The 25,301-nt window shown below is 50.6% G+C and overlaps 1 protein-coding gene across 3 annotated transcripts in view; it reads right to left on the bottom strand.

Annotated features, from left to right (window-relative positions):
• Window positions 1-25,301, bottom strand: part of HSPA12A (heat shock protein family A (Hsp70) member 12A) — a 61,678-nt gene that overhangs the window by 22,030 nt on the left and 14,347 nt on the right. For all 3 annotated transcript variants that reach the window (XM_035029859.1, XM_035029863.1, XM_035029851.1), the window contains exons 2-5: window positions 10,656-10,741; window positions 9,081-9,208; window positions 5,346-5,532; window positions 3,117-3,221 (exon numbers count right to left, since the gene is read on the bottom strand). In XM_035029859.1, coding sequence (XP_034885750.1) covers window positions 3,117-3,221; window positions 5,346-5,532; window positions 9,081-9,208; window positions 10,656-10,741 — 506 coding nt within the window. The remainder of the gene's footprint in view (window positions 1-3,116; window positions 3,222-5,345; window positions 5,533-9,080; window positions 9,209-10,655; window positions 10,742-25,301) is intronic.

Here is a 25,301-nt window from a genome sequence, read left to right on the forward strand (position 1 = left end):
AAAGCACATAGCTCAGCAGTGTTAAGTACGTCTAGTATACTTTTTTTTTAAACATGTTTTTAAAAACACCTCTGCGTGAAACAGCGGGTTTTGTTTTGTTTTGTTTTTATCATGTTTTATTTCCTTGCAGGTCTGCATTGGGCTTTAAAGGCAGGCAAGTAGTGATGTGTGTTGGGAAGTGTTCTAAGCAGGCCGCCGAGCACCATCCAGGCTATTTTAAACTCTTTAAACAGGAAAAGGCTCAAAAGGTGAATGATGGGCTTCCCTGACCGTAGGGAAGGTTGTTTAAAGCTGTTTGTTCACCAGTGGATAGAGTACAGCTTAGAAGGTAAAGGACCCTGCCATTAATTAAACATCTCAGTATGTCAGGCCCTTTTCACTTGCTTTCCTTCATGAACGATGAGCCTGCTTCCTGCCTGTGATTCCTGAGATACGATACTTTAGTAGATACTCTATTTTGCTTATCCTGGTCCAACGTGCAACAGTCCCCTCCTCTGAACCCATCTGTCCTTCCAATACCAGCCAGCCCTCTCGTGGAGGGCCCGGTGCTCATAAATCTCCTCAGAAAGCTTTTCTTCATGGAATTTCTTTATAGCATGCTCCCTGCTGGGAGAATGTGCAACCAGGTTCCCAAAGCTTTTGGCTGAGCTGACATGTTCGAAACCACACACCCTCCTACACTCCCTGTTGGCCCTCTGCCCCCCTCCATCTCTCCCCTCCCCTTCTGAGATGGGCTGTTCACTCTTTTCCCCTTGACCAACCTGAAACACAAGCCAATGTCATGGACTTTCTCAGGTCCTAAATTTTCCCCAGATCCCCATGCCTCTTCCTCCTAATCCAAAGGCCCTGCAGTCATGGGCCTCCCTCTGCTCCTTCACCTTTCTCCAGATGGCTACAGACACGATAGGCAGACAGTCCTTCATTGGCTGTCTGGGCTACCAGGTGCTGAGCCCATGCCTCTGAGATCCCTGCTCTTCGGGCTGACAGAGGTCCACATCTCTGTGCTTCCTAGTCCGCTTTGTTGCCGCCTAGAATCATGTGCTCTCCTTTACACTCTGTCTCCCTCCTACTCCTTCCTTCTGTCCTCTCCCCTCTCCGTCCCCCACCGCCGGTGGAAGAATTACTTCCCAGAATCTACTTCTTCCCTCCGTCCTGGCCCCTTCTTTCTTCTTGGTTTTCACGTTCCCCAAGTGACCCCCCACTCTCCGAGTCTCAGAGCCCTCAGAAACACCTGCTTCAGGATCTGAGTCCACTGTTTCCATAGGGCTTTCCTCCACCCTGCAGGCCCTGGGGATGCTGTGGTCTCCCTCCCTCAAATGTTATCTCTGTGGCCATGGCATTCCCCTATTAGAAATCCTTGGATGGCTCCCCGTGACCCAAGGAGTTCATTAGCTTGGCATTTGAGGCTTTGCAAGATCTCGACCCAAGCTTGCTGTTCCCACTCGATCCCACAGCCCTACCCTTCTCTCAACCCAAACTGCCCGCTTTCCAGAGCTGTCTGCTGTGTTTCCTTTCCCCTGCAATCATCTTGTGCCATTCTACCAGCTCAAAACACCCACCCTTCCAGCTGCTGCCAGTGAGAGGCCCCTGATGCACCTCCACCAGGGAGCCTTCCCTACTGCAGCCCATTGGGCAGAACCTCTGTCTTCACCAAACACCAAACACCCACAATGACCCCCTCACAACACCAATCTGTTGACTACATACTCCTTCACACTCTGTTGATTTCAATGCTGCCAGAACTATCTGGCACACAAAAAGTACTCCAAAAAGAAGAAGGAGGAGGAGAAGAAGAGGAATAGGAAGAAGAAGAAGAAGGAGAAGGAGGAGGAGGAGGAGGTGCTTGAATGGATGAAAGCAGTATTACATTCTCATGTCTTTGTTTCCCTCAGGCCCTATTTCTAGAACTCTATTCTATTTCTAGAGTTCACTAAATTTCTTGTAGTGATCATATAATACCAAATACTTCTAAAGTTCCCAATTCTTTTTGGATAAAGCTCAGTACACAAGGTTCTTTATGCATCTGACTCACACCCACTCATCACCATGCCCATGGACAGAGACACCAAGTGGACAGCTGTATTCCACTTAGAAATTAGCCAATTCTTCCCCATCCAGGGCCATCTCTGCCCAAACTTTGCAACAGTCATCCAAGCGGCTCACTCAGGCACCAGCTTCTCCCCTGGGGCCTGGGGGGACAGGGAGAAGGGATGACAGCAACCATTTGCCAGGAGTTTACTGTGCCCAGCTCTGAGGGAGGTGCCTCATGTCTGGTAAAACAACCCACAAGGTACACGACCTGCCCCACTCTTCTGGTTAGGAATGTGGGTATCAGAGAAATTAAGCACCTCACCTGAGACCCCACAGCTGCCGCACATGTCTTCTGCCTATCTTTTTTACTGAGATGTAATTCACATCTCATAAAATTCTCCTTTTTCAAGCATACAATTCAGTGGTTTTAGTATATTCACAAGGTTGTGCAACCACCACACTCTCTAATTCCGTCACCCCAAAGAGAAGCCCCATTCCTATAAGCAGTCACTCCTGTGCCCTCCCCCAGCCCCGGACACCTGCCAATCCACCTCCTCTCTCTGGGGATTCACCTACTGTGGACATTTCTTACAATGGAATCACACAGGATTGGCTGGCTTCTTTCACTCAGAGTAACGTTTTCAAGGTTTCTCCGTGTGGTTGCAGGCGTCCGTGAGTCACTCCTTTCTATGGCTGACTAATATCTCCTTGTAGGGATAGACTCACTTAGTAACCCATCCATCCATTGATGGACGTTCATGTTGTTTCCCCTTTTTAGTTATTACAAATACTGCTGCTGTAGACGCTCATAGACGGGTTTTCATGTGAATATGCGTTTTCATCTCTCTTGGATATATGCTGAGGAGTGGAATCACTGGGTCATGTGGTAGCCCTGTGTTTAACCTTTGAGGAACTCTCAGACTTTTCCACGGCGGCTGCCCCACTTTCCATTCCTGCCAGCAGGGCATGAGGGTGCATCCTGCTTTCTGAATGTAAGTCCTACGCTTCGTCCCTGGAGGCCGTGCCTGCTCGCCTGGCTGGCAGGTGCGCCTCCCCCTGCCCCAGGGCCCTGGCACGTGTCCTACCTTCAGCGCCTGCTCCTTGAAGTATTGCAGGGCGTACGCGAAGATTTCAAGGGCTTTGATTTTCTTGCCGTTTGCTGCCGTTAGGTCTGTATCCATGGTGAGGTCCTGGTGGGGGAGAGGAAGGAACAGTAAGATGAGGGAGGAGAGACGTACCTTGTGGCTTTGGGAACTGCTACTTGGAGATCTGGGGAAGCCAGTGAACCACATTTCTGTTTCCTGATATTTGGTAGACTGGGATAGTGTGTCTTCCACTATCTCCCACTAAGGGGCCTGGCAGCATTGTCCCCTTATTGTGTCAGGGGCCCTGGCTGTTTCCTTCAGCCTCTACCTCTCACTTTCCCCTCCCTCCCTCCCTCTCATTCTCTCTTCCCTGGATCCTCACGAAGCGGAGGTTTCAGGGAGGCGACAGAGCCCAGGAGAAGAGAAAGGAAGCAAGCACCATTGCTGATGCAGTTGACATACTATTTCCACACCCAGACACACATGGTCACCCTCGGGAGCCCCCAGCAGAGGCCTAAAGCATCACGCCAACTCGCTGACGTGCATGATGCTAAACAGACATGAAGCCTTCATTCCCCGATGAGCTGCCAACCGAGTCGCCAAAATAGAAGAGCTCCTATTTTAAGACCTGTGCTTAATCCTCTTGGGAGTGCAGCATCATCACCTCCCTTCCTCCGCCAGTAGCTAAAGCAGTCCGGTCCCTTGGGTGCAGGATGCCTGTGAGACACTGGCTGGACTGGGGTCATTCAAAAATGACAAGAAAAGTGCTCACAGGGTGGCGATGGGCAGAGAGTGGGAGCGAACATCAGGAGGAAGCCCCCAAGGCAGCCCGAACCCAGAGGCTCATTACTACCGGGGGGAAAAAAAAAATCAGCCTCCGGATTGATCCAGCTGGCTAATGAGGCTTGTGGTTAGAGTTCGAAGGGGCACAAAGCTACTAAAGTGGCCTCGTGGAGCCTGTCGGCTGTCCTGACCCATCGGCACAAGCCCCCCCTTCCCAACCAGCCACCCCACCCCCAGTGCTCAACAAAGACACCCCAGATTTGGGGGCAGGGCAACTCCCAGGTTCAGAAAGGGGACCAACCACCAGGAAGCCAGAGGGTCAGAACTGAAAAAACTCAAAACGGAAGAAATTCCCGTGTTCCACCACACAAGACTGCTGTTGGGCGGTGACCGCCATCAGGTGAAAGGGGGAGGATGCATTTCTAGCAGGAACCTGTCTGCTTCACAGAGAGCCACGCCGATGCACACAGGGCCTCGGAGGCAGGGTGCTGGCTGCAGGGTCTCCATTAACATGGGTTTTGTCATCTGCAAGCACGTTAACAGCAGACAAATGAAAGCAATAATCATAGGAGCGAGCAACTGACTAGAACTTAGTACCAGCACAGCTCTAAGAGCTTTAGGTATTTTGATTCCTTTAATCCTTACACCATCCCCACAAAGAAGGCCCTGGAGTGTCTCTATTCCACACAGGGCCCAGAAAGGTTAAGTCACTTGGATTAAGCATCTTGCAAGTTTCAGAGGTAGGATTTAAATCTAGGCCGTCTGGTCCCAGGGTCCATGGTCTTAAACACCCATTGCCGTCCTGAATCTCTAAGTACCAAAAATTAAAGAAAATCTGTGGGATGTAATGCTCACACTGAAAAAAAAATCCTATCCTGTGATCCAAACTTTTCCATGAATCTTGGGAGAGGGGCCTAGCTGATGTAGACAGCTTACAGAACACTGGCATGCTGGGAGTTGAGCCTCCAATAAATTGGGCACCTGATTTCCTGAGCTACCACTTCCCCACACAGGTTTACTTCTAAACTTGTTAGCTAATCGCCACTGCCCTGGGTCCCCCAATTGCCCCCGGCCCCCAAGGCCTGCCTTCAGAATCCCCGGATCTCCCAACAACCCAGCAACTGCAGAGGGATCTCCTGGCATAGCAGGGAGCCCCCAGCCCCCTCGGCCGGGGCTCCAGCCAGCGTCCACTCTGACCGGTCAGTTGCCAAGGCACACACGTTGTTAAATATTCTGAATATCTCCCTGCCCATGTGTGTATCAGAAAGTGCCGTGTATTCCGCAAAAGTGTTGTGTGCTCCAGGTTGCTTCTAAAATCAAGGCAAATGGATGTTACTTTCTACTCAGGAGAAGCCTGAGGGTTTCCTGGGTTGGGAAGACCTCGGGGCTGGAGGAACCTTGGCTCTCCAATGCGGAGGACTTGGGGCCAGGGAGAGGCTCGCTTACCCCCGTGGTATGCAGCTTCATCTTGAACTTCTCCAGGTACAGCCACTGCTTGGCCTCGTTGGGATCCAGATCATGGTAGAAGTCCCTGGCGGCATACCCAAAGCTGTGGAATTTCCTCTCCGGAGTCAACAAGATAGTGGTCGGAGTCTTCTGGTTGGACACCCCAGGGTCGCCCCCTTCCCATCGCCTGACATCAAGGAAAGGCAGAGGTTATGAGAACCTTCCTTCATAATCCTAGTTCAGGCGGCACTGACTGGAGCACCTACTGTGTGCATGATTCTTACGGATGTGGGTGCTCACGGGAGCCGCGACAGGTGCACTCTGGTTCTGTTGGTTGAGTGGTGATCAGAGACCCGACTTCAGTCAGAGAGAAGAAGGAAAGGGGCAAGCACCAGGGTCTTGCTCAGGAACGAGGTCTGCTTTGACCATCCACTCCATGTTCACTAAGCACCTACTGTGTGCCAGGTGCTGGCGACACAGACACGAAACCTTTATGTCTCTGCCTTCAAATAACTCACAACCTAGGAGGTTATGTCTTTTTGTGGGGGGCGGGGTCTTTTTTTTAATTTGCAAGCCCTCAAAACAAATGTATAGCCGACTTGTGTCCTCTCTAAGACAAGGTAGGGTATAAACAAATACATAAATACCTGCCTTATCACATGGGAACGAGGGACCCAAGAAATGCCCTAGGGGTCAGAGAAGGCAGAGGTGCCGGATGGTAGGGCAAGGGGAGGAATGCAGGGCTAAGGAGAGACTCGAAGGACTGACACAGAGCTGCCAGGATCTTGAAGGATGGAAGGGCACTGCAGGCTGCTCAGAGGTAGGAGAACATGGGGTTTGTGCGGGGATGCTAAGTGATTGGCTTGGGTGGAGAAGGAGTGTATAAATGGGAAGTGTGAGAAATAAGATTGGGAAGGTGTATGGAACCAGGCTGAAGAGAACCCTGGGAAGGGAGAGAATTAATGAGTGAGTAACAGGAGGCCACTAAAGGTTGGAGGGCAGGGGCATGGCAGAATCAGAGCTGGGGTTGACCAGAGCACACTGAACTAGACAGGAAGCCAGGAGGCTGAGGAGGAGCCTCAGGCCTCATCTGGGAGCAGAGGCAAGGGGCCTTAAACAAGGGCAGAGGAAAGGGATGGAGGAGGATGAGCCATCCCGAGGGAGAACCAAGCCAAATGGCCATGGTGTGAGCAGGAGCCAAGGCACCAGAGGCCCCCACTTGGGAGCCCAGAGGAGAAAGCCCCCTTCCCAGAAACCTGGAGCCCTGGTTAACCAAGGAGACTGCAGGGAACGAGGGAACTCCAGGTGAACCTGCTGGCACTGAACTCCCAGGAGGGGGCTGGAGATGGAAGCCTGGGGTTCACAGGAGAGATCCAGGAGGAGAGACAGACTTGGGTGCCTCCATACCAGGATGACAGCCACGGTGACAAGGAGGCAGGAGAGCCCTGATGGGAACAGGGAGGTGGGAAAGGACTATTCCTGCAAGGCTGAGTGCTGAAGAGGCCCCAGAAGAGGAGAGAGGTGAGTATGGACAGATTGGCGGAGACCATGGGAGTCCATCCTGGAGCTCATGGGGGGGTAAAGGAGTGGGGCAGGGAGTAGGTGGAGCCCCAGGGAAGCTTCCTTCCTTCTCTTAGGTAGAAAGGAGAATAGGAAGGAGAGTGAAGAAGGCAAGTGACTTGGTGCCTCCCCTCCTCTGGAAGAGAGGAGAAGCCGCATCTGCCAAGGTGGCCAGGATGCTCTCTTCTTTCCCAGGTTCTGACTCTGCAGCATGCTCCCGTGCTGCCACTAGCCACGGGACCACCACGAGAAGCCTCTGGTGGCGACACGTTGTACTAGAGGAAGCACGCCTCTCCCTGGCCTGCTGGGAGGGTGGCTGAGCTCACACCTGCTCCCAACATAGCACCATTAAGCTTCGGTGGGACCATCACAATCCAGGTGGAGAGCCAACCTGGATTTGCCACACAGCTGGGTCTGGAATCATCCCTGGCAGGTTCCCCAGTCAAGCTCCATCAAGATGCAGGCTTCTACCCACGGAGCCAAAGTCCCCATGATGAGTGCACTGAGACCCAGGGATGCTCACCACCCCAGACGCCGGGCACCTGGGCACTCCCCACATGACCACTCACAAATGGACTTTCTGTTCCCATTAACAACTGACATTTTCACTAGGCGATGAACCTCCTGAGTTATTTCCCTTCCAATTTTTATTCCTTCATTCCTATTAAAATACATACAAAAAAATTGAATTTTCTCAACCATAACTGTGTCAGTCTGTATCAAGGTTAACATGTTCTGATTGAACTAAAATCCAGGTAGGGCCTCCCTCCAAACTCTCTACAAGAACAGAGATGATCTCTCTAGAGGCCTGAGCGCTGCTGATACTGTGTGGATCCCTCCCAAGCAATCTCAGTATTATGTCTGCTCTTCATTTTTTTTTTTTTCAATTTCACTGCAAGACGATCCCTTCGAAATAACATTTCTCAAAACAACTATGGAGAAGTCTAGCTTTTTACAGCATGCTCTTCTCCCTTCGGGGTTTCCATCCCTGGGGACGGCAGAGCAGACCTCGCAGCAGGTATCTAGCTACCCAGATGCAGAATCCTGGTGGCGACTAGACAAGAGGGCTCTGCTGTCATCGGGGCTCTCTACCAGAACTGGCTTTCCATTATTTCCTGAAGATATGACACCCACGGGGCTCTGGAGCCTCTTAGGACATCCAAGCCAAGATTGGGGTGGGGGGGTCACTTTTATTATGACTTATGTTTTAAGCAGCATACTGCAAAAATGCGTAAGATCTTACTCTGGGAGCCATAACTAAATTCCACAGTTGCCAGGTAAAGGAGTTGCAAAACCCATCACAATCTATCTTCAGAGCCGTCCTTGGATTTGGAAAATCAGAGTGATAAACGCCTGGCCCCCAAAGCTTTGAGGGGCCACAGACTCTGCGGGAGAGCCCCGCACCAGAGCCGGAGCGCGCGTGGGGGCCAGGGTAGACCAGAGTCCTCACAGACAGCCCGTCACGCGTGGATGGGGAGGACAAGAGAGCGGTTTTAGGCTGCTGTGTGCATGGCGGAGCGAGGTGGAGGAGGGCAGCAGTGTCCTGAGCACAGAGTATGTCCCAAGAGACCCCGGGCAACTTCAGGGTGACCCTGAAATTCACCCCACTCTGCTTTCTGGTTACTCTCACTTAAGGACTAGCACCTTCCCTGCTTACACTTTACTATGTACTAAGCTTGGCAGGAAATCTCATTTCATACGCACACACACTCTGTGAGACAGACATTGCCACTACCTCCATTTCACAGATGAGGAAACTGAGGTTTAGAAGGTCCAGCAGTTGCAAGGGTCACACAGTACGTGGCCGAGCTGACGCCTGGACCTCCTCCAGCACAAATACCCTACACGTCAGTACCTCTTCCCCGGGATGCATGCTAGAATAACCCAGGCCAGGTTTCAAACACACTGTCCAGGCCCTTCCCCAGACCCACTGAGTCAGAATTAAAGCAATGCTTTTACAGACCAGGAACCTGGAGCCCAGAGATGAGAATGGTTTACCCAAAAGGGGCACAGGGGGTTTGGGCTGAGCTGGGCCAGAATCTAGGACCCGCCTACTAAATGCCATTCACCCGCTTCTTAAACGAACCCCCTCCCCTCCCCCAGGGCCCTCCTCCAAGTCTCCACAGGTACAGTGACTGGTGCCCACACACGGCCCTCCGCACCCACAGCACTCACCTCATCACGTGGATACATTCTGGCTCCTTGGCGAAGCTGTAGGCATAGCCACTGGACGTGGTTCCAAAGTCAATGGCCACCACCACCAGAAACATCTGCTGCTCTGAGACGTTTGGGTCAGCATCATTCTGCGGGTGTTCGGAGTAAGGCATGAGGGGTGGGTGGGGGTGGCCGAGCCTGGCCTTCCCGCCTGCCCAGCTGTGCACCCCCTACAGACAGAACTCTGGCTCAAGTGTGCCGCGTGGTGAGCCCTACAGAGAGGCCAGGCCAGCCTCAGCCCCCACATGGTGGCTCAAGGAGAAATGGAGGGCCAGGCTGCCAGCGAGAAGGCACCTGCCCACAGCCTGCCCCCGCCTTTATCAACTGCTTATGAACACGACTAATTGTGGAAAGTCCATCCAGTCTGGAAGCCCAGTGGTTCCTCGAGTGACACAATCCTTCCCTCACCGCCCTCCCCGAACTCCTGTGCAGACACTGTCCAGAATGCCTTACCAGCTGTGGCCCTGCCACAGCCCCAGTGACCACTCCACCTGCTCAGGCGTGTTGTGAGTGGGAGGAGGGCTCTGCATGCCAGGGGCCCTGGCCATGCGATCCTACCAAGTCCTGTCCCTTCAGGGGCCAGAGCCTTTCCTCAACATCAGGCAAGTGAGTCAGGCCATTCCAGGTTTCCAAACCTTTGTTTGTTTGTTTGTTTGTTTGTTTGTTTGTTTGTTAAGCAGTATAGACTTTTTTTTATATCCACAGAACTTCACATTATAAACCAATCAATGTCGGGCTTGAAGTGTACTGCTTAGAGCAGGGGGTGAGAGCCCAATCCATCTGGCCTCTCCTCACACTGCCCCCCACTCCCCACACACCCCGAGGTGACCCCGAAGCTCCTACAGGAGGGACCCCTCAGGGCGCCGTCTGGAAACCCGCAGTGTGAGGACCAGGCCAGAGGAGGCCAGCCTCCCAGTCTCCCAGGACTGATGGAGTTCCGGGACACCGAGTGAGGTGAAACCCAGCCAGTTCCAGGAAAACCAGGACAAGCTGGTGCCCCCTCCTGCAAAGCCACCCCTCCCCGGGGACTTTTCTCTGGTCGGCTATGTGTAAATCCCTTGAACAGCTGCCCCACAAAAAATCCATCTTCTCATTGAGGGGTAGGGTGGGAACAAATGCCCAGTCTGCAGCCCCCTCCCCATCCAGGCCTTCTCTCCCGGGCCAGCTGATGCAGAAGCCAGCCCAGCCACAGGCTTGCAGACCGGGCAGTTAACTGCAGTCAAAAAGCCGCTGCATTTCACCGATGCCCCGGCCAGAGGTGGCTGCTCCCTTCCAAAGGGACGCCTCGCTGTCTCTGGGCCCTCAGCCTCCAAATGCACCTGCTAATGCACCCAAGCCAACAGCTCCGGAAGCACCAGCCACACCACAAAAAGCCTTCTCAGGCCGAGGGTGGGGAAGGGGCTTGGTGGGCTCACAGGACTAGTCCCGGGACCATGTACTCCCCACCCACGAAGGTGAGGGGCTGCCCAGCAGCCTGGCTCGTGAGAGCAGATCCAGAAAGCAAAGATCGTCAGCACATAGATACACATTTCTTACCACGATATGGGAAGGGGACAGCGGCGTGATTCCTGTGTCCCCCAGACTCCGGGCTGGAGAGGAATATGCAGACGTGGGGGCTGTTTCTGAAAGGAAAGACAGAGGCCCTCCTTAGAAGCAGTGTGGGCTGAGCCTGGGGGCAGGAATGAGCCGTGGGGCTTCCTGCTATGGGCAGGTGCTGCTGTCGCCTGGAAGCCTGAACCCCGCCACACACGTAGTCTGTCTGTTCTGGCACTCCCTTGTGTTTGGTATTTAGAACGACCAAATGAAACACTCTTTCTCTCCCCGTGACCACCAGGCCTCTCACTACGTCCCACCCAACTCCCACTTCGCAGAGACACTGCCCGATCCCCACATGCCTCACCTCCAGGCTTGTGCTCTCTAAAGGGCCAGACCCTCACCTGGGCACCACGATGGACCAGAGGAACCTGTAGCCACCTGAGCAAATGTTTGTGTGCATTTTTTTGGAAGATATTCCAGGTTCCTTGCCCTACCCTACAGATCAACAAGCCCTATTATAGGAAAAAAGGACAAGAATACAGCTTCCAGAAAGAACTTCCTTGCTTAGTGGACACATCACCTCCTCCCTCCCTCTGGCAGAAGGCTGCATCACAATGTGGGAAACTCCTCTCTCTTCAGTGATCCTGATGGCTCTTGACATCCAGTAAGAAAAACCATGGCAGAAAGTCAGGTAGCTCAGCATCCCCGGACCCCGCGCCTCGGGCCCCACAACAGACATGAGGTCAAACCAGAGAAGAGCCAATAGCAAAGCTGCCTGAACATCATTGTATCGATTGCCCTGCTAATCTCACAGTTACGCAGGCGCTGACATTTGTCCTGACACCTTGCCAGGACCCGGTGGCCCTCCCCCAGGAATGAGCACCCAGGGAGAAGTCACACTGTCCCCGCTGGAAGCTCCACGCTGGCCTCCCTGCCCACCGCCCAGGACTGGCAGGGCCGGCAAGCAGCGGAGCACCGACGGTGAGTGACCCTGGGCACCCACAAATCCCGGGCGCTGACTGGGATTCTCTGCAAATACAGCTCCATCTAGCACACAGCCTACTACCTGGTAGGAAGGAATGGGTAGTTTGCTAAAACACACCGGTGGTCAAGGAAACCCAGAGGGTGCAAGGTGTCTGAGAAAGGCCTGTCTGCTTCTAAGGGAGTATAGCAGTGGCCCCATCTGCCCCTGCTGCCACATCGCTTTGGTTAATCCCACACACTTACTGGTTTTTGTGTTTTCCTGCTCGATGAGAACTCAAATAGCATCATTACCCTGGGTGCCAAATGGGCTGAGGGAATGAAATGAATCACGAAAGGGTGATTGTGAGCCTTTGAATCTGCACAGCCACCCCCACTCTCTGTAGGCATCTGGACTCCCTCCTCCTGGAAAGGCTCTAGTTCCAACCCCTGGGAGAAACACGGAGAGGCGAGTCCGTACAGAGGTCCGAAACCAACTTGCTGGGCAAAGGACTTCACCAGACATTTCTCCAAAGAAGACACACAAATGGCCAATAAGCATGTGGAAAGATGTTTAACATCATTAGTTATTAGAGAAATGCAAATCAAAACCACAATGAGTTACGGCTTCACACCCACTAAGATGGTGGCTATAAAAAAAAAAAGAAAGAAAGAACAGATGTTGGCAAGAATATGGAGACACTGGAACCCTTGTAGATATCCGGTGGGAGTGCAAAATGGTACAGCTGCTATGGAAAACAGTTTAGTGCTTCCTCAAAAAGTCAAATATAGAATTACCATATGACCCAGCAATTCCATGCCTAGGCGTCTACCCAAAAGAACTGAAAAGAGGGATTCAGACACTTGTATGTGCACGTTCACTGTGATATTATTCATAATAACCAAAAAGTGGACACAGGCCAAGTCTCCATCAACAGATGAGTAAACAAAATGTGGTGTGTCCATACAATGGAATATTACTCAGATGTAAAAAGGAAAGAAGTTCTTTTACACGCTACCATATGGATGAACCTAGAGAACAATACGCCAAGTAAAATGAGCTGGACACAAAAGGACAAGTATTGTATAATCCCACGTACATGAAATATCTAAAATAGGCAAGTTCATAGAGATAGAAAGTAGATTAGAGGTTTCCAGGGGCTGGGAGGGAGGAGGAAGGAATGGGAATGCTGAGTTTCTATTCTGAGTGAGGTCAAGGGTCTGGAAATAGTAGTGATGGTGGTTGCACAACACTGTGAATGCAATTAATGCTCCTGATCTGTACACTTAAAAATGATCAAAAGGGCAAATTTTATGTTATATATACTTTATCAAAATATGAAATTTTTCCTTAAAAAAACTCAACTTGCTCATCTTAGAGGGAGAGCAATTTCTGATTCCTAGGAGCACCCATGGCTTGGTGCTCTTGAAAAGAGAACAGAGACGTAAGCCCAGCTCCTGGCCCAGCCTGCTGAAGTCCACTCTCTTTGCGAATCTCCCAGCTAAGGGCACCCCCTTCCATAAAGTAGGGGGAGTCCAGCCTCTCTGCCAGGGAGCCCAGCCAGATGGTCTTTCCCACCTGTTGGCAAGAAGTCTGCCCTGCCCACGGCCCCTTGGGCAGCCTGCAGAGAGATGCCATCCAGCAGTGGGAGCCACCTTCCCTCCACCTGCTACCTGCAAGGCCCACGGCCATGTGTCCACATTTGCACAGAAGGTCTTGGAAGACACCAAATGTCTAATTGCCCAGTAAATCTGGTGTTGGCAATTAGCAAACAAGCTATTATCTGCAGACAAACCATCCACCCTGCTGTCTGCTTGGTTCTAATTATCCCATCACTCAGCTCTTCTCAGAGCACGTCCCACTGACTCGCAAAAGAGCATGTGTTGGGCCACACGTTGAACACATGCCTTGGGCCCCCAGAGGACTCCAGGATATGTGAGGACAAGAACCAAGGATTTTCTTGATTCTCTCTGTCCCTCCCTCACCCAATCCCTTGCTGATCACTTAGCCAGGCCTAGAGGCAATTAACCCTCATGGACTTCCTCCATCAGAAGTAAAAATGCAGCTGTACCATGTGATACTTTAAAACTGATTTGCATAGAAGCATGGAGGAGTAACATTTTTATAGATGCATGCATATCATACACACCCACATCTAGAGCTCTACATATCCCAAATCAAAGATAACTCACCAGTTAAGGTGTACCAATCCCGCACAGGAATACACAGAGCCAGGACTGACAACTTTGTTCTATTAGCTAACTATTTAGGATGTCCAAGTGGTGCTCAAAAATTCATAGGGGAAACAATATGGAAAAGGCTATTTCAGGCCCTGAGGGGTATGGGCAATTTCTAGCATGCTAATCATCTCAACCAAGCCAGAGAGCTCTCATTCAATAGGTAATTAATTAGGAATAAACACAATGGGGTCAATGGAATATTATCTATTGATCTATGGATATTTGACAGATCTGAGATAATAGACAACAGAAAAAAGTTGATATATGGAATTTCTATATGCACAAGGTACCTACTGCGTGTCCTGCCTGGCTACCGACCGCTTCCACATCGGCCATAATCCACAGTAAGAAATAACAACTGTCACTAACTGTGGACAATGAAAGCCAATACAGTAACATCTGCCCCGTGAATACACCCACCTACATGATATTCCAGTTCAAGGACAGAGGGCCTGAGCACATGGGGGATGGACAAACAAGGCAAAGTGAAAGGCCCAACAAGGATAGACATTTTTAGAGTGCAGGCTTGGGGGCCAGAAAGGAAGCTGATGGAAATTGAACTGAGACCCATGAGTGGCAAATCAGAGATTAAAGAAAAATACTCCACCAGAAAGTGTCATCAAGGGCAGAGCTGAGGGACCTGGGAGTTCTAAGAAATACCTACTCCACTGTTCCAGCTACATTAAATAGACACTCACAGCATCTTCCATGTCCAGCCCTATGTCCCCCTGAAGTGTGGTAACACAGAGGGATCTCATGATTTCACATCACAGAATCAGAAAAACACCGAACATTTCAAGAATGCAAACAATCAGCCACAGAACCATGGTCAAGCTGAGGAGAAAGAGACCCTGAAGCGTTCTAGTAAACCAACAGAAAACAACTGTCCGGTCTCCTTTGTTATTCATTTCAGATAATTTTACATCACTTCTGTCTTGTGTATTTACTATGCAGTTGGGTTTCTTTTTTAGTTTGTGGGAATATAAAAATAATTTGATACGGATTTTTCTAGGTTCACTCAACCCAGAACCCACCTTCCAACACATTCTTCAACCAAGTCACTTTTAGAATAATTTTTGCAGCAAAGAGGGGTATTGAAAATATCTTTGAATCGAAGTAGAGGATATAAATAAGTAAAAGTCCGACTCAACCAACAAGTCTCCTGCCACAGGATTTTTTTTTAGAACCCCAAACCAGATAATGGAGGCGAAACTAGTTGAACTTACTAGGTTAATACTCATCACTCGCCTTAGGGTTGTGAGAATTAAGACAGGTTTCGTCCGGGCTCCTGTTATAAAATGCCAGACATGTGAAAATCAGACACGTTTTTATTTGCTCCTGGTTCTAATGGCTTTAATCAAAGCAGAGGTTCTTAAAATAAAAAAACACTCTTGATAAGAAACGTCAAAGCCAGCCGTAATTCATGAACTTGCTTGTCGTTCTCTGCTGGAGACATTAGTCAGCAAATGGCCGTGAGCACAGAATTGTAGACTTTCTGAGATACATAAAACTGATCCTGCTCCATAAATACAACATTTTAAAAAAATGAAGACAGAACCCTTGGGCTGACTTTCTCCCACAAGGCTCTAGCCTCATGTGAAATGACAAGTGGTCTCAACAATGGTGACGCCCCAGCTTTTCCGAATAGGCCTTCTTTCCAGCTGTCAGATTTATGTATCTATCAAATAAATGGTGGATTTCAAAAGGATTTTTAAGGTCTGGTCCTTATGATTTAAAAAATGCAATATATATTTTCATTTCTTTCCCCTCCTAGCTGTGAGATAACAGGTATTTGCTGACAATTGCCTAAAATCAGGCTATTTGAGAAAAGCTCTCCCTTTCTCTCTCTCTCCTTATATGCCTTCCCTGCACTGTCATCTTTGAAAATTGATCAGCTCAAGGTCATGTGTAGGTTACGGGCAAAAATCTTTTAAGAAGGAAAATAAAAAATTTTTATTACCCTATAACAGGCTTCATGGCTAGCTGAACTAATGCATTATTACTGTAAGCTGAACTTCCATTTCAGTAAATAATTTATGGGTTTTTTTTTTTTTTTTTAATCACCATGGTTGATGTCCAGAGTAAATGGAAATTTTATTGGCGTGAACTGGAAGGCCCTTCTGGCTACAAAGAACACCAAGTGTAAAATAGCTGCTCTCCAGATGCTAAATAATAATTATGGAAATAAGTATTTATAGTGGCAGAAGCCACAGCACCAAGCCTAGCTGAGAGTAGGGGGCCGCACCAGGCCCATCCTGACACTGGGCAGCATCTTCCAGTTATCTACTCCCTGGGATGGTTCAGGAGATGAGGTGCCCCAACGAGGGAGAACTGGAACAGCTGGATTTCCTGAGAGACAGTGAGCCCCACAAGTCCCTGCAACCCCAGACCATGGTTGGGGCGGGGGTCTCACATGCACATGTGTGTCCAGACCACTGCTAGGGGAGGTGAGGAAATGGTTTCTAGACCAACAGTTCTTCCCACAACCTTCATGAATTACATCCAACAACCTCACGGCCCTGACCCCTGGAACCCAGCATTTGGAGGGGCTCCACCAGATCACCCCATACAGTATTAAGATACTTCTGTCCCCCTGGCTTCTGTTCCATGGACCTTGGGCTCATCTGAGCAGGGCTATGTTTCACTTCCTCTCTGATTCCTCAGCTCCTGACATGTCACAGGCATTCAATAAATGTTGAGTAGGCAGATGGATGGATAGATAAAAGAATGGATGGATAGATAAAAGAAGGGATAGATGGGTGGATAGATGGGTGGGTGGATAGGTAGGTGGATGGACCGTTGAGTGGACGGATAAAAGGATGGATAGTTGGGTGGATAGATGGATGGGCGGATGGATGGGTAGATGGATGGGTAGACAAACAGATGGATGTTTCTATGTACACCCAAAAGTGGATTCAGTGACTATCCACAGATTTGGAGGATTACAGAGGTCTTTCCCAACAGAGGCATTGACCCCTCTCAGTCAGAATATTAGTAATACATGTGCTAAGTTACCTACCTCTAACAATGTGTGGTCAGCTCTCAAAGCACCCAGACCTGCCTCTCTCCTTAGACGTCCCCTTTGGTCAGTGCAACCACCATGGCTCCCAGCTAGAGCTCCTAGACTCCTCCCTTCCGTCTTACCGCATTCTCAAGCCAAGTCATTCCTGTGAGAGATTCTGTTTCTACTCTGACAGGTCTGGGACCACTGAAAACTTGCATTTCTAGTGAGTTCCTGTGTCATCCTGATCAGCCCCAGAGACTGACTCCTACAGCTTAAGACACTTAAGAGACATCACGACTCCAGTCATTGCAATGCACGGACCATACTGGATCGTGATTCAAATGAACAAAACAAGAGCAAATAGAGGGGGCAGAGAGGGCCACCAGCTCGGGCCGCAGAGCCCAGGGGCAGGTCTCCTCAGAACCAGGACAGCTTAGGAAGAGGAAGGGCAAAGCCAGAGTTGGCTCTTTGGCTGTTGTTCATAGAGGGATGTAAGGAAAACAAACGGCTCCCGCTGATGATGCAGACTTTGGGCGGGCTGGGTAGCTGGAGAACCCGTAGGTGTGAACGTTCACCTCTCTCTGGACACACCTTCCCCCTCTGTGAAGTGGGAGGGCCTCTATCACTATGTTTCAATAAACAAAGGACATAATTCATGAGAAACCCTCTGAAATAAATAAATGCCCCACCCACCATCTGCCGCATTCCTTCCTGGGATCAGCTATTTAGGTACAATTTTGACTCCAGGCTCTTGTACAGGTTTATTCAGACTCACATTATTAATTTGAAATTATTAGAAATGTATAAACCCAGAAATCTATCAGGAAAACTCTCCTAGTCAACAATCACCGAATGTGAATTTCATGCCAAGCTCTGAGCTTTAGAGGTGTAACTCACGAAATCCTGCTGTGTGAGGGGGCTGTGAGGTGTGGTCATTCTTCCCATTCCATGGATGAGAAAAGTAAGGCCCAGAAGGTTACGAAAGAAGCCCATGCTGTCAGGATGTCGCCCAGCTGCACAGAGTTCTCCAGCTCTGAGCCTGCATGCCTGCGCTGTGCCCAATGTCATGTCTCCAACAGGTGCCACTCATGATAGATGAAGCTACAAGAGAGATGTGACCCATTTCACAGGTGAGTAAACAGCGTGAGGAAAATCAGGAGGGCACAATCACAGGGCATTGTCATGCCCCAGCTGGCTAGCTCCACCTCTGGGCTCAGAAGACTGTGGAGCTCCTCCTTCTTTAGGTTCTGAAGTCCATTAGGGCTCTGCATCTTGAAAGCCTTAATTCTTCAAATCCAAAGATCAGGGCGTGGGAGGGGCTGCTGATAACATGGGAGTTAAAGGTACAAGTTCAGGGTCAGGAAAGCTTGAGTTCAAATCCCAGGATGGCCACTTCCCAGATGCATGACTTTGGGCGAGCTACTTTATTTCTCAGAGCCTTGATTTTCTCTTCTGGAAACTGGGGGGCGGGGGGATCATGATGATGGTGATATATTTTATAGGGTCGCTCTAAGGACAGAATGAAATGATACCTATAAACCCTGGTGCATGGCAAGCACTCAGTAAATTATAGATGTTATTTATTTCATTACCATCATCATCAAATAGGTCCAACGGCTGCTGCAAAGTAGGCCATGTGTCTACACCAGGGGACAGGCCGAGTGCCCACAGATGCGCAGTCAGCTAATGCATTTCCTTTCAATGGTGCTTCCAGGCTTGTTAATCAAGGATAAAAAGACCCACTGGACAGAAACTTGGCACATGGAACCCTCAGGGAAACTCTTAGCGATGGGAACGGGGCTGTTGTTGCCACGGGTGAGAGAGACTGCCTGATCCCGACTTCACTGCTCAGCCCATCTGCTCACCCCAGCGGCACGTTCAGAAGGACAGAGGAGAATCTGGGAGGCCACCTGCCCCACTCCCACCAGGGAATGAAATGCAGGCTTTCCTGTTCTCTACAGTGAAGCACACTTCAAAACTGAACAAGTCAGTGAAAAAGCTCTGTCCCGCTCCAAGGAGAAGATGCTACCTGCTTGGGCCCCGGGAAGACCCTGGCCTTCCCCAGTTTCCATCATGAACAGCCCTGGGGCAGCTCAGTCCACAGTGGTGCTTACTGTACTGAAGTTACAGACAGAGCCATTCTGGCCCGCTGGTCTCACACACAGTGGAATCCTTCACCTCCCGAACATTCGCCATCTGTCCCTGGGGAGAGGTGAGGGAGAGGCAGAACAGGAGGTGAGGGTGGGGGAGACAGACAGCTGAGGCTTCCTGATGAGGGAGAGCTGTACCATCTCCAGGCAGGAAGGGGTGCCCTTAGCCCAGGTGTACCCCTAGCGGGGGAACCCGAGCATGAACTTCCCATTACAAACCCCTCTGGAGAGTGTCTTAACAGAAGAGACACTGTGCATGGCACAAAGGTGCCTACGTTAGGGGAAGGGATGTCTCCCAAGCAGGGCTGCATCCACCCATAGGCAGGGGTGCCATTTTCGTACCACAAAGGTACCACCCGAAGCCAAGAAATGAAGAGCTCTATCACCTAGAGTAGGCACCATTTCCCAATTTTTGCACCCAGAGCAGATCTTTTTCTAATTCATCTGAGAGCACTCTAAAAGGTAGCCGTGGCACTTAGTAGTCAAATGAGAAAAGTAAAATGGCTGGTAAGGCACTGAGTTCCCCATCACTAGAGGGGTTCAACCACTCAATTGTAGAAGAGTAACAGAGGGTCGGAGAAACCGGGGGTAGGTGGGAACTAGACTGTATAGATTCATGCATTCTGCCTAGATTCACTATGCACTTACTACCCATCAGGAGCTGCGTGGAGGCTGTGTTGCAATGTGGTGAAGCCCAGGGGAGGGCTGGTCCAAATCCCAGCTCAGTTACTTACTGGCCTTGGTGGATCCTGCTGTGTCTACCCACAATCCATTTTGTTCTTCTTAACTAAACCTCCATTTTACATGACTATCATGGAGGCGGCGGAGGGGGACCTTTCCCCAGACCCAGGGCTGATCCCGGATGATTGAAACCGATCATGGCAAACCCCCTCCCCTTACCAACGACAGAAGTGGGAATGGGTGTGTGACTCAGTGTGGGCCCATGGAGCATGAAGGAAAGTCACCTGGGGGCTTCGGGGAAAGAAATATTCTTACTCTAAAGCCAGTGCCCTGAGGAAGAGCCCCTGGGCACCATCTTGCCACCAGCCTGAGATGCAGATACCACCGAAAGAACCTCCATCTGTTCCTGATGGGGTCCGTGAGCTGCCAAATCAACCTGCTTTGGGGCTTGCTGGGCTTCTGGACTTTCTATTCAGAGTTATAATTAATTTCCTTTTTCTGGAAACAAGACAAAGTCAGGTTTTCCATGCTTTGCTGCTAAAAACTGATTCATAGCTGTGCGACCTTAAACAAGTGACTAAACTTCTCTGTGGCTCTGTTTTCTGTCTGTATTAAAGAGGATAATAATAGCTCTTACCTCTCAGGGTTGATAAGGATTAAATAAGAATGCTGCAGGCAAAGATCTTAACAAGTGTAGCTATTATTATTTATACGGTGGCTCATTTTATCCTTACAAACAAACGTAGAAAGTAAGTCGTTATTAGCCCCATTTGACAGCGAAGGAAACCATGGCACAGAGAGGTTAAGCATCTTCCTGAAATCACACAGTAGTGAGTGCCTGCCCCAATGCCTGAGCTCCTTCGCTCCATCACACTCCAGCCGCGAGGTTCCAGGACTCCGTGACTGGCCAGAGTCTGCACCCGGGGCAGCTGGTGACACTGCACAGCGAGGAATGAGAGCTGCGAGGTTGGGGGGGAATCGGGGAGGGCCTGCAAACAGGCACGAGCTTCTTTTCAGAGTGATGAAAATTCTGGAATTTGACAGTGGTGATGGTTGCACAACCTTGCAGATGTCCTAAGAGCCACCAAATTGTATACTTTAAAATGGTGGATTTTATGGTAAGTTAATTTTTTTATGATATGTGAATCTCAATTAAAAAAAAAAAAAATCAAAGAGCTGCTGGAAACCACCCTGTAAGGAAAACTATCCCCCGTCCCGCCTGCACTCAGGAGCACAGCCTTCCTCTCTGGAAGTAGACATTAGTCACCCCCCCCACACACACACACACCCTGGCCACCACTCCCTCCCGCCCTCCCTCCATCCCTGGGCAGCCGCCAACCTCTCCCCAGACACCCTGCTCTTTGGCAGCATGTGAACCCGGGCCCAGGGCAGGGCCGGCGCCCCAGCCACCAGCTGTGTTTTCCCTTTCCCCCCAGATGCTCCGAAGCTGCAGGCTGGACCGAACCGAAGGCCACGCTCCATCCTGATGGAGAGCCGCTCTCAGACGACTTGTCGGGGCTCCCCCCGCAGACAGGCAGGCTCGAGGTGTTCTGGAATCCATGCTAGAAGATGCCCAATAACCTGTGGCCGGAACTAGCCCTCAGCTGAAGTCACCGCCCCATCTTGTCAGGAGGGCAAACTGCATCAGCCTTGGATCATTGTTCTGTGTAGCTACTTATATGTGCCGTCACCACTGAGCGAGGGTCCTGGGGCTGGTAGGTGTTCAGGAACCTGCCTGAGAAATTGCTGCTTCCAGAAGATAGAGAAAAAGAGAAGGCAAGTGTGTGAACCATCCACTGCAGCCCGGACAGGGGGGCTTCCAAGGGGGTGACTCATAGAAGGAGCTCCCCAGGATGCTGGACACCCCCAGGAACCAAATGCCCTCTCGGCACTGGTGGCCCGGCTCTGTACCCAGAACATTGCTCACATGGTGGCCAAATATTTCCATGTTAGCAGGAAGGACAGAAAGTCCTTTCCAAGACTTTTAAAGACTTTTTAAGTTTAAAATCCCTCATTCTTACTCTTTTTATACAAAACCTTCAATGAGGGATTGGCATTCATACAAAGAAAGAATTAGTAAACTGGGTTAAGATATTAACTTTAAATTTTGCTAAGTTAAGCAGGCATGGCAAAATTTCAAGAGAAACTCCCTCTTGAAAGGATTTAAAATAGAATATCTACATCCAGAGCTAGAGAGGGAGATCAAAACAAAGAAAGAAAACCAATGAACAATTCCCCCAGGACCAAATTTGTTCAAAGTCTTTTCCCAGGGAGTAGAAAGGCCATGCAAAGGTACTTTCTGGGGAATGAGGCTCACTTCCTCAGGCGAGTCCACGGAGCAAGGGCCAGACTCCGAGCCACGGGACCCAGAGTGTCTCCCAAAGCATCTCAAGGCCCACCTGAGACCAAGCAGCTTTGATGAGGGGAGTAGAGCCTTAATACACTATATGAATATACTCCATGCATCCCCAGGAAATGCTGCACACTCTGTGTTTAGGAGCCACAGGGAGGCCACGCAGATGGTCCCAGCTGCGCACACACCCCAGAGCGTGTGTGTCGCATGTGCACGAGTGGGCACACAGCCTCCAGGACCCCTGTCCCAGCCACTGCAGTGCCCGGGTGGGTCAGAACTGAGGCCCAGGGAATGGGACTTCGCACCCCCGCACACACCATCTGGAGAGGGCCAACTGCCCAAGCTGGGGACTAGGAAGGACCACTGGGGCATCTGTAAGCCCAGGTGGTCTGTCTGTGGCTTTTTATTACCGTTGTCCCACAGGCCTGTCCCTCCCAGGATGCAGGCCTGCCTGCTTCATTAAGCCCAACCATGTGCACGGCAGCTTCTCTGACACTTCATTGTTATCTTTAACAGCTCCTTCTGGAACTCAATTAATCAACAGCCATCTCCTCTGCAGAGCAGAACGCTCCAGACACAGAGTGACCGGCCTGACTCACGGCAGGCACACCCCCACTGAGACGGAACGTCCGAGCGCAGAGCAGTGACCTCCCCCTCTGGCCGGTGACTCATGGAAGTGACCACAGGAATGCTCCCGACAGGAAAAGTGGGAGCTGGTGACAGGGACACCTGGACAGGTCGCCTCCCTGCCTCTCTCTCCCCACAGACCCAGTCTAGAAGGTCTTGACGATGTGGACACAACGTTGAGGACATTCTGGGTTAGTGAACAAGAAGATTCTAGAAGCCAAATATGCAGTGGGGAATTTCTACCCAAGCTGAACACATCCCTGCCCTAGGACCCAGCAACTCCATGACTAAGATTCTACTCAAGAGAAGGGAGCGTATACAGGCGTCCACAAAAAAGATCTGTTCCAGAATATTCACAGCAGCTTTTTTTTCATAATCACCAAAAACTGGAAGCAATCCAAACATCCATCAATAAAAGAATGGATGAACCAGGTGTGGTATCACTGTAAGATGAAGCAGGACTCTGCAGGGCAATCACTTCAGCATTACCTGGGAAGTTCATCCACTAGGGTGCACGTGAAACAGCGCCCCCGTCCCCCTCAAACCCTGCATGTCTGTCCGTGCTCTCCTTTGCCCCATCCCCATTGGGCTGCCATGAGTCTTGTCCAGAGGACATGTCTCACATGCATATTTAATTCATGAGAATCCAACTCTGAATTATCAGGCCAAAACAGGGTGAATGATTTCAATTCAAACATTGTAATTAAGAAAACTGTAAAATTCTATTTGCACTCTTTATTAGACACTGGGGTAAGTGCCACAGGGGCATTGGGGTACGGGAGGCAGTCCCAGGGTGGTGATGCTTGACTGGCATCTTCAAGGGCAAGTTTGCTGAGTGAACAAGACGGGGAGAGAACACCAGGCAAAGGGAACAGCATGGGCAAAGGCAGAGAGCTGTGGAGAGAGTCCCGGAGGGCCCCACACTCTGCCTCCAGGCTGCTCCCCTGGAATCATGTCAGAACCACCAATTTCATCAGGTTACTCTAAGCCTCAAGCACCTACCGTGGCTCTCTATTGCCCTGCCTATCAGATCTAGCTTGTTAACCCATCAGACGCCTCCCTTAGCCCCTCACCGCTGCCCCATCATTACTGTCCCCACAAACCCCTGCACCAGCTGGACTGTTCTCTGCCATCTGGGAAGCCATCTGCCACCCCCAGGCCTGGCTCAAGCACCCGTCGGCAGGGAGAAAAGGCCCCACTGTCCTTCCCCCACCCACTCCGCCACCGCTGTCATTCCCATGGGAGGAGCTGACCCTCACAACTGCTCTCCAACCCGCCACAGCCCCGGGCTACTCTTCCAGGGTTGGGGATGGGATTGAAAACCTGAAGTTGGCCGGGCCTGGGAAGACACCCGTTCCACCCTCACCAGCTCTGCCACAGACAGAACTGTGTCCTGGGCCTCAGTTTCCACAGCTGCAAAGTGGGTAACAACTATTGCCCCTCACAGGGCTGTGTGAAGATACAAGGGAAGACCTGTAAGAAAATTCCAGCTCTGAGCTGGGTCCAGAGCAGGTGCTCAAGAAGCACAGGCTCTTCTGCTGTCCCAAGACCCAGAGCACCCATGTGCTGGCTGAGGATTTCTACCTGAATCTCCACCAAAGGGCCACGAAGCCCCTGCCTGGACCAGAGGAGGCCCGCACCATCACGACGCACCCCCAGAAACCACTGCAGGCCAACGGGGTGACCACCAACCCCCAGTCCCGAGGCTGGTCAGGCTGACTCATGCTGTCCTTCACAGCCCCACAATTTCCACCCAAGCTGAACGCATCCCTGCCCTGGGACCCCGCAATGCCACAACCCGGATTCTACACGTGAGAAGTGAGTGTACATATGCATCCACAAAAAGATCTGTTCCAGAATGTTTACAGCAGTTTTTCGTCAGCTCCAAAAACTAGAAATGATCCAAACATCCATCAGTAGAATGGAGGAACCAAGTGTGGTATAGCCTGACCAGGAAACAGTACTCAGCAATAAAAAGGGAACAAAGTATCAATACACTCAACAATATGAATGAACCTCAGAAGCACTGTGTTGAGTAAAAGACCCCAGACCTGAAGGAAGATTCCATCCATGTGAAGTTCAAGAACAGGTAGGTACATCTGAAGCGAAAGATGTCGGAACAGTGGTTCCTCACAGGGTGGGTAGATAGAGCCTGGGACAAGGCACAAAGGAATGTCCTGGAGTGATAAAAATATCCTGTATCTTGCTTGGTGCAGTGGTGACACAGTGTATCAGCTTCCTATTGCTGCTAAAATAATTTATTATAAACACAGTGACTTAAAACCAGAGAGTTCTGGAGTTCTCCTGGTTCTGGAGGTCTCAAGTCTGAAATGGGTCTCACTGGGCTAAATTCAAGGGGCTAGCCGGGCCGTGTTCCTTCTGGAGACTCCGGAAGAAAAGCCCTTTCCTTGCCTTTTCCAGCTTCTCGAGGACATCTGCAGTCCTTGGCTCGGGTCCCCTTCCTCTGTCTTCAAAGCCAGCAACAGAGCATCTTCCAATCCCCCTCTGTCTCTGACTGTCCTTCACTTAGAAGGACCCTTGGGATGACACTGGGCCCACACAGATAATTCAGGATAATCTCCTCTTCCCAGGACCCGTGATTTCATCACATCTGCAAAGTCCCTCTGCCA

This window comes from Mirounga leonina, unplaced genomic scaffold, assembly GCF_011800145.1.
Source record: "Mirounga leonina isolate KUSES-001 unplaced genomic scaffold, KU_Mleo_1.0 Mir_114, whole genome shotgun sequence".
Lineage (NCBI taxonomy): Eukaryota > Metazoa > Chordata > Mammalia > Carnivora > Phocidae > Mirounga > Mirounga leonina.